We start from the raw sequence: 8,610 nt of genomic DNA on the forward strand, positions 1-8,610 counted from the left end.
TAACCCTCAGGTAAGGAAGGGAGCAAAGCCCAGCACCTCAGTCCTGGCCCTGAGCTGTGCCAGATCTTCCCAGCCCCCTGTGAGCTGAGGATCTGTGCAGGGCTTTGGGAGCTCATCCTCCTTCCCTGGAGGTCACTGGGATCTGTTTTCCAGCCCAAACCTCCCCCTCTGGAGGTCACTGGGATGTTTTCCAGCCAAACCTCCCCCTCTGGAGGTCACTGGGATCTGTTTTCCAGCCCAAACCTCCCCCTCTGGAGGTCACTGGGATCTGTTTTCCAGCCCAAACCTCCCCCTCTGGGAGGGCTCCATGCAGCCAGAAGTCTCAAATGCTGGTACTCATCCTTCCCAAGCTGCCATGGTGGAGAAGATGTTAATAAATTGTAAAGAATTAAGAGCTCCAAGATGACATCTCTGTGTTGGGATTGTTCTTGTCTTATTTTGTGTGTTAATTTAAAAATGTCTGTTCCAGTCCAAGCACTGCACTGCTGTTGGAAGTTGCTTTTTTTCCACTTCAGGGTATTTTTGTAACTGTACAGTAGCAATAAAAGAACAAACTTGGTAGAAAAATCAGTCTGGGAATGTCTTGAAACAAACACCAAGCTGGGAGCCAAAGGGGTTGAAACAACACTTCAGAAACTCTGGCTAAGAAGGATTTTCTGCAGGAGCTCTTCAAGTTCCACAGAGCATCTCAGAGTGGCAGAGGGTGGGAAGCACCAACTCCCCCTTGTCTGCACAGGCCTTAATTCCATAGGAATAATGGACTGAAGGCCAGAGCCCAGCACTAATTCCAGTGGCTGTAGCCAGGTTACACAGGATTTTTGGTTCCCATCCTCACCCAGAACTTGCCATTCCTTGATGCCTCAACATTTCTTGGGGACTGGACAGAATTCCCTCATTTTCAGCAGGATTCCCTGTGGGTGTGGGAGGTGATGGTTTTCAGGGAGTCAGAGTGGGATAATTATTTAGGAAAATACACTCTCAGAGTGACAGCCTTCCAGTGGAAATGGGACAACCCAGTTCCTCCCCACAAGGGCATTTTTTGCTGCCTGTTTTTTTGTACAAATGATGGGAGGGAAGAAAAATCTTGTGCTTCCTCCTGCAAGAGCAGCCTCCCCCAGGAGCAGAGGAATTCAAGCAGACAGGAGTCACAGTGACTCAAACACTCATCCAGCCACACTGCACTCCCTGTCCTCGCACCTCAGCACTCCCCTTCTCCACTTCAGGCTCATTCTTGCTTTATTTTAATTAAAAAACCCCCAAGCAAACCAGAGCTCAGTGACAGCATCACCTGTAGAGTATCAGCTTTAAACGATCACAGCTTGTGGCTCACAGTGTTTATAAACTGCTGCCTCCAGGCTATGGAGCATTTCCATCTTCTTGGAACACTGCTTAGATAAAGATCAGCTGAGAGCAAAACAAGGGTAGCAATCAGCAAAAATAGGGATCAGCAGGACATTTCCCAGAGGAAAAAAACCTTACCATTGAGATCAGTGGTCACAGGCTTTAGCAGCAAAATTACCCAACTTCTTGTGTCCATTTGCTCCTCCAGTCCCTTGGATCACCACAGGGGAATCCCACAGTTCCAGCAGGAACTAAAACTTCACTTTTCAGAGCCCAAAAGCCCTGATGGCTGAACATTTCCCTGCTTGGACGCAGGCAGGACTTTCCTGAAGGTGAGGTTGACCCTGGGGGCCAGCACCCTCCTGCGTGGGGGCAGGCTGTGGTACCAGTAGAGGTTGGTGGGGTGCTTCATGAGGAGCAGGCTGCCGTGGGCCAGCTGCAGGGTGATCCTGCCTGTGCCTGGCATCCCTCCCTTGCCCCGCTGATCCCGGTGCCGGAACACGAAATCCCGGCAGGCTCTGAAGGACACGGAGGCGATGGGGCTGCGGGGAACCAGCTCCTTCTCGTCGTCCCGGTGCTCCCCGATGTGGTCCAGGCCGTCTTTGTACCTGTGAGAAACCAGCTTCACGTCATTTCTATACAGAATTTAACAGTTTAATAGAAAGACAATTAGGAGATTAAAAATAAAGTATACGGATACGGCCGGGTGTCTCTGCATTCAGCCATGAGAGCACTCCTTACTAACAAAGGATTCATAAATTCTCATACATGATTCAAACATTCTTCTTAAGTTTTGGATGTTTCTTTGTTTAGTTTTTAACCTGTCCCCTTCCCAATAAATCAATCTTCTTGGCTCCACCAAGTTTCACATTCCCTGATAACAGAAATGCAATAAATTCCTCCCCCAGAGCTCTGGTCACTGCTGTCTTCATCAGAATAAGATAATCTAAGAATGGAGGGGGGTCTTTAACTATCTTTTTCAGTCTTTGGGTTGTACAAACAAAAGTAGTTTTTGTTTTAATACTGTGCCATAGTTCAACATATATGTATATTGTACCACTATTTCTAAGTTTCATCAATAACAAATAGAAGGAACTATATTAATATAACAAAGTTTTCTAACCTTATACATATAACATTCATTTTAATATCTGTGAAAAGCCAATAATATAATTATCTATAACATACCTGTGCACACAGCTCTGTTAATTACTACCATCAATTACTTACTGATAACCTAATATAATAATTATTTCCCAATTAAACCAAACAAATGCTGCACAAGTTTGGTTGGGGTTTTTTTTTTGTTTCATTTGAAGAAAAGGTTGCTGGGTGCAGCTGGAAAGGGGCTGTACCTGTTGATGAGGACGAAGTTAAAGGTGTGCCCTGTTTCCGAGGTGACGCGCTCCCGGATCCGGGTCAGCACCGGGATCCACGGCTTAGGGTGGAATGTGACCCCTGAGTATGTGTAGGACAAGCCAGGGTCTCCATAGGTGACCTTCTTCCTGGGAATCTTGTGCCACGTGCCAAATACGTGCAGTTTTGTCATGTCATCTGTTTAAACAACACAGGGGAAGGATCAACCCCGGCTCTGTATTGTCTCCTGTCCAATATTCTCCTGGAGCTGAGCTTCTGGGAATCTCCGAACAGGAATGAGGGTGTTCATGTCAACCCAAAAGCTGTCATCCCTGTTCCCAGGGTTTGTGTCCCAGCACAGTCAGACGCTGTCTTTTCCCCCCTCGAATGGGATGAACAGGACCAGCATCCCCATCACACATCTCATACACTGCATCTCCAAAAAATTCCATCACCACGCCAGGATCAGCCCTTGACAAACACTTCCAGCTCAGCAAAACCGACCCTGTGGGGTCAGACCTGTGTTCCTGGCTTCTCAGGCCCAGGTTGTGCAAACACCAGGTGGCTGCAGAAATCTCCCAGTGCCCACCAGCCCGGGCCCTGGGAATTCTCTGGGACTCGCCTGGATGGGCTGGGCAGGGAAATGCTTTACTGGGAAGGGATAAGGGGGATCTGCAGGGGAATAGAGCAGGACACAGAAGTGTTGAGGTTAGAAGGGACCAGTGAGGGTCATCCAGGCCACCCTCCTGCCCAAGCAGGGTCTCCAAGAGCACCGTCCAGGCCCTTTGGGAGGCCTCCACAGCCTCCCTGGACAGCCCATGCTCCGCCACCCTCACAGGGCAGGAATATACCTTCGAAATACTCCACCTCCTTCTCCAGCTCCTGGAAGATCTCATCCGCCTCGGCCTTGCCGAAGAGGATGCGGTAATCGCAGCTGAGCCCCTCGGCGCGGATCTCCCGCGGCGGCGGCCGCCCCGGGCCGGGCTCCTCCAGCCGCGGCCTCTTCCCGCCGCCGCCATCCCCCGCCTGCCCGCGGGGTAGTTTAACCACGAACCCGTCCATGGGCGGACCCGGGACCGGGAGGAGCCGCGATCCCGCGGGGAACGGGAGCGCGCGCCAGGGATGGCGGCGCACGGAGCCCCGCCCCCATCCTAGCTGGCCCCGCCCCCAGCGCACGCGCGCGCTTTTGGCGCCAAAATCGAGTCCCACCCCCCATTCCCCTCACTCACCCCCGGCCGCTCTCGCTGCCTGCCCCGCTCCGCCGCAGCCATGATCGGGCAGAAGACGCTGCACTCCTTCTTCAGCCCCGCGCCGGCCAGGAAGCGCGGCCGCTCCCCGGAGCCGGGCGGCGAGTCTGAGGTAGCGATCGGGGGGCTGAGGGAGCTCGCGGCTCTGGAGCAGAGGAGGGAGGAGAGGGGTCTGATGGCGGGACGTGCGTGTCTGGCTCCGTGTGTGTGGGAGGGGGTCTGGGGGCACTGGTGGCCTTTCCTGAGGGGATGCGGCGGAGGGGGGGGGGGGCAAAATTTCCAAACTCCCGCGCGGCTCCACGCGTGGCTGAGCTGCCGATCGAGCGGGCACGCTCCACTGCCGCCCAATGAGCGCTGACACCCTCCGTGACGTTACTGTTGCTAGGTAGAAACCTCCCCGCCAGCCGCGGCGACCCAATGGGGAGACTCGAGCGTTTTTCCCGCTCACCAATAGCGAGCGGGCGTTCGTGCTCGCGCCTGCGGGCGGCCAATGGGGGCGCGTTCTGTGTTTTGCCGCGAAACCGTCGCGTGCGGCGGGGCCGCCCCGTGGGCGGGCGCTGTCCCGCCATGGTCCGGCCCTGTCCCGCCATGGCCGCGCTGCTCCCGGGCCTTGTGCTCTGCCCGCTGCGCTCCCGCGTCCTCCGCAGCCGCCCCTTCGCCCGCTGCTTCCAGGTGAGCGCCGCCAAGAAGGCGAAGGAAGCCGGCGATGAGGCGAGCCAGGCGCTGAGCGCGGAGCAGCAGGAGCGCATCCGCAAGAACAAGGAGGCGGCGCGGCAGCTGCTGGCGCAGCGGAACGTACCCCCGGGCTTCGGTGAGAGCTGGCGGCGGCAGCTGGCCGGGGAGTTCTCCAAGCCCTACTTCGTGGAGGTGAGCAGCGTTCCCCGATCCCCCTGTCGCCCCGAGCGGCCGCTGCGGCCCCCGCTGAGCCCCCGCTGCCCCCGCAGCTGATGGCGTTCGTGGCCGAGGAGAGGAAGCGCTACACGGTGTATCCGCCTCCCGAGCAGGTCTTCACCTGGACGCAGATGTGCGACATCTGGGATGTGAGTAGAGCCGCGGGGGGGGTCTCTCAGCTGCTCCGGGTAGTTTAAAACCGTGAAGGTGCAGGGTGGGTGCACAGAGACGTTCCCTCAGTGTTTGGTCCCTTAAACTTGGATCCCGTGGGATGTGGATACTCTTTGTTTGGCTCACTTATAAATCCAGCCTTCCCTTTTATGTCTGATACCAAACCGTGATTTTATTGTTTTATCGCCCTCAGAGACCACAGAACTTCCTCTGATCCTTTTGATCTTTTGTTCTGGTGTTAACAGCTTAACCTAGTTCATAGTCTTTTAATCTTGAACATCTCTTGTTCTTTCACTTGATCAATAAAGGACTATTATTGAAAGAAAATCAGGCAGCACAAGGTAATGTAATTTCCAATAAAACCTGTCAAAAATATCACAGCAAGTGTGGCATAAAGCTGAAATGGGACGAAACCTGCTTGGAAAATAACAAAGTGGTTTTTGTGACTGTGAAAATGTTGGTCTTTTGCACTCAAATTATATTAGTTACATTCATAATTTTGGCAGCAAAGCCATAGGGATGCTAATCCTTAGTGTTAGGTGGGCTCTGTGCTCTTTAGCAGTGACACATCTGGGATTTCACTTCAGTTTCTTGGAGGAGTTGGTTTGTGGCACTTTTCTGCCTCTGTTTTAGGATAAAGCTCATTTATAAACTTTGTTCCCCACTCTCTGGGGAATAATGCTAATTCAATGGTAACCAAGGTCTGCTTTCAGGTAAAGGCTGTCATTTTGGGGCAAGATCCATACCATGGACCTAAGCAAGCTCATGGGCTCTGTTTCAGTGTCCAGAAGCCTGTTCCACCTCCCCCCAGGTATGAAAATTAGCAAAATCCCTTTTGTTCCTTAATTATTTGCAGTTCTGCAGTGCTCAGGGCTGGGAAAAAATTGGTGTGAAGTGGTTTGCAGCTACTTCAATTTGAGTTGTGCATCACCTGGAAGGATAATTCTGTGTAGTTTTGGTGCTATTAAAATGTAAATTTTCATTTCCAGTCTCATTAAAGCTTCCAGGCAGAGACACAGAGTCCCTGCTGCCCTGCCTCTGCAAATGGCTTTATCATCTTTAATAAGATTAAAATCAGCGTTCTTCTTGCCTGCTTAGGACAATAGGTGGTGCTGCTTGCTCTTGTCATGTTAAAAATCTTCTGCTGGTTTGGTTTGCAGCTTGGAAAATATTTACAAGGAGCTTTCTGAGGACATTGAGGGCTTCACCCACCCTGGCCATGGGGACCTGACAGGCTGGGCCAAGCAAGGTGAGCTCAGAGATACTCAGTGATGTGCCCCATGTGGAGCAGAAAAGAATTTTATCTAAAAAAAAAATAGACCTGTGGTTGGAAATAATCCACCTGTAGGAGAGAAAATCACTTCTGAGTGCCTTAAAATGAAAATTTGCCTCATCAAGAGAAAAGCAGGTTGAATCCCAGAACGGGGTGGGTTGGAAAGGAGCTTAAAGCTCATCCAAGGGACACCTTCCACTAGCCCAGGTTGCTCAGAGCTCCATCCAGCCTGGCCTTGGGCACTCCAGGGATGGATTAACCCTTGTTTCACCCTCTGGATGTGCTTTGTTTGCCAGGAGTGCTCCTGCTCAACGCGGTGCTCACGGTTCGGGCTCACCAGGCCACGTCCCACAGGGAGAGGGGCTGGGAGAAGTTCACGGATGTCGTGGTGTCCTGGCTCAACAAGAACCTGCACGGGGTTGTTTTCATGCTCTGGGGAGCCTATGCCCAGAGGAAAGGCAGCTCCATCGACAGGGTACAGCTCCTTTTCCTCAGCCCTTCCCTCTCCCTGGTTTTTTCCCTCAGTTTGGTGGACACTAGAGGGCACTTCCTTGACGGAATTGGGAATTTTCCCTGCCTGGACTCTGTCAAATCGAGTCACCCTTCTGCTCCAGCTTAGCCTTTGCCAGAATTAAGCAAGAAAAGTGGAGCAAGTGTAAGCTCCTGTTGTCAGCAGTGCCTCACAAGGACAGAGCTGTTTTTCCTAGTTAAGGGCTCATGAATCAATATGAAATCGGCTGGTGGGATGACAGCAATTGGGAAATGCCAGGGTATTTATGTCTTTGCTTAGTGGGACAGAAGTCTTGGTCCTTGTGGCTGGTTCTTTGGGTCTCAGACTGGTGCAGGAATGGGGTATGAGGGGAGATCACACCTGCCCTGGAGGAGGAACAGCCAAAACCCTGCAAATCTAACACGTGGTTTCCTCTGCCGTTCCCAGAAGCGTCACCACGTCCTGCAGACGGTTCATCCCTCACCCCTCTCTGTCAACAGAGGGTTTTTCGGCTGCCGGCACTTCTCCAAGACTAATGAATTCCTCAAGAAATCTGGGAAGAAGCCCATCGACTGGAAAGCACTCTGAGCTGGGGCTGAGGCTTGGGAGCAGCCTTTCTGAGAAACTCCTGCTGACCTGAGAATTGTTCTTTGGGTGTTTGATCAGCAAACAAGTGACCAAACTTTCAGAGATGGTTATATTTTTGTTTTAAATGCTTATTTTTCAAGAGCATGTTGGAGTGTTTGATGGACAGCTCTGCTTTTTGCCTGGTTTAAGCAAAAAGAAAGAGCCCAAACACCAGAGTTCTGTATTAATTTGTGGTCATTGTGGCAATGGGAGTTCTATTTTCAGACTCTGGTGAAGGGATGGCAGTTCTTACTGCCAAAAGCTGCCCAGCTTTTGTACATGCCCTGCTGCCTCCTTTCCACACAAATCCAGTTTTCCTATTTAAATGGAGCTGACTCCATGGGAGGAAAAGGCTTTTGGTTTTAGCTTTTTGCTACAGATTTATTACAAAAATGGCATCTCGAGGCTGTAAAGAAAATACATGGCCAGGAGTGTTGCTTGGTATATTCATGATCTCAAGATTTTGGGATAAATCCTCCCAACAGCCACAGGGAGGCTGTGACCAAGACCCTTGGTAATGCTTTTGAATTTTTTGCTGGCCTTTAGACAGGAAAATCAAAAGGTTTTTTTAGGTTCTTCCTGGATGTGTAATCACCTGGATGACGGGTGAGCTGTCATCATACATGGGGGATACATGCTGATGGCAGCAGTGAACTTTTGTTCATTGACATTTCCCAGTTAATGGACTGATAGTTGCAAATTTCTTAAGATCTTAAACGAGGGAACTTTGTGCTTTGCCACCTTGGGAGCAAATTAAAGTTTCCACCTGCTGTTGGCAATAACTGTTAGGACTTCCAGGAGGAAGAGGTGTTGGCTTCATACTCCTGGATTTCCAGCCTATCTTTGACTTTGTAATTCCTTTAAAGGAAGTGAAGAACCCTTTTTTTTTTTTAAATAAGCCAGTTTTTACAGAATATCTTTGTAACCCTCTCTGAGGTAACACTATCACCAGTGACGTTTATACTGCCTGTGGCCTTACTGTATATGTTGCTTGCTTGTTTGTTGTTTTTTTTTTTATTTCCCCAGTGTGTGTGTGTGTTTTTGTTTTTTTTAAATAAAAAATATTTTCCTTACATGATCTTGCACTGGTACTTTAACCCAGGGAGGGAGGCGGGGTGGAATGGGGAGTCCCTGTTCCCCCCAGGGAGCCCAACCCAGGATCACGTCCTTGTCCTCGTCCCCGTGACCAGGCACAGGGCCAGGGCACCTTTGTC

The 8,610-nt window shown here is 51.1% G+C and overlaps 2 protein-coding genes across 3 annotated transcripts; one reads left to right on the plus strand and one right to left on the minus strand.

Moving 5' to 3' along the window:
• Nucleotides 1-1,218: 1,218 nt before the first annotated feature.
• ALKBH2 (alkB homolog 2, alpha-ketoglutarate dependent dioxygenase) lies at nt 1,219-3,833 on the minus strand. Its single transcript, XM_023937840.2, has 3 exons — nt 3,549-3,833; nt 2,697-2,895; nt 1,219-1,949 (listed from the first exon to the last, which is right to left on the minus strand). Exons 1-3 carry the CDS (start codon nt 3,757-3,759, stop codon nt 1,601-1,603), a joined length of 759 nt encoding a protein of 252 aa, XP_023793608.2. The 5' UTR covers nt 3,760-3,833; the 3' UTR covers nt 1,219-1,600.
• UNG (uracil DNA glycosylase) lies at nt 3,770-8,469 on the plus strand. 2 transcript variants are annotated; one of them, XM_086856081.1, is made up of 7 exons: nt 3,770-4,056; nt 4,617-4,811; nt 4,889-4,984; nt 5,720-5,817; nt 6,167-6,255; nt 6,576-6,754; nt 7,217-8,469. In XM_086856081.1, exons 1-7 carry the CDS (start codon nt 3,967-3,969, stop codon nt 7,355-7,357), a joined length of 888 nt encoding a protein of 295 aa, XP_086712207.1. In that variant the 5' UTR covers nt 3,770-3,966; the 3' UTR covers nt 7,358-8,469. The 2 variants fall into 2 exon arrangements, with proteins under 2 accessions (XP_086712207.1, XP_023793175.2); XM_023937407.2 differs by lacking the exon at nt 3,770-4,056 and having other exon boundaries at nt 4,498-4,811.
• The last annotated feature ends 141 nt before the right edge of the window (nt 8,470-8,610 follow it).

Source organism: Cyanistes caeruleus, chromosome 18 (genome assembly GCF_971803275.1).
Source record: "Cyanistes caeruleus chromosome 18, bCyaCae1.hap1.1, whole genome shotgun sequence".
Taxonomy (NCBI): Eukaryota; Metazoa; Chordata; class Aves; order Passeriformes; family Paridae; genus Cyanistes; species Cyanistes caeruleus.

What these genes read in the sequence shown, in the direction of transcription:
- ALKBH2 (XM_023937840.2), bottom strand. Translation starts at nt 3,759, where the DNA reads ATGGACGGGTTCGTGGTTAAACTACCCCGCGGGCAGGCGGGGGATGGC. An exon ending in GGAGGTGGAGTATTTCGAAG is followed by an intron (nt 2,896 to 3,548) that starts GTATATTCCTGC and finishes TTGTTTAAACAG; the next exon opens with ATGACATGACAAAACTGCAC. An exon ending in AACTTCGTCCTCATCAACAG is followed by an intron (nt 1,950 to 2,696) that starts GTACAGCCCCTT and finishes GGTTTCTCACAG; the next exon opens with GTACAAAGACGGCCTGGACC.
- UNG (XM_023937407.2), top strand. Translation starts at nt 4,512, where the DNA reads ATGGTCCGGCCCTGTCCCGCCATGGCCGCGCTGCTCCCGGGCCTTGTG. An exon ending in AGATGTGCGACATCTGGGAT is followed by an intron (nt 4,985 to 5,719) that starts GTGAGTAGAGCC and finishes GTCTGCTTTCAG; the next exon opens with GTAAAGGCTGTCATTTTGGG. An exon ending in CCTGTTCCACCTCCCCCCAG is followed by an intron (nt 5,818 to 6,166) that starts GTATGAAAATTA and finishes TTTGGTTTGCAG; the next exon opens with CTTGGAAAATATTTACAAGG.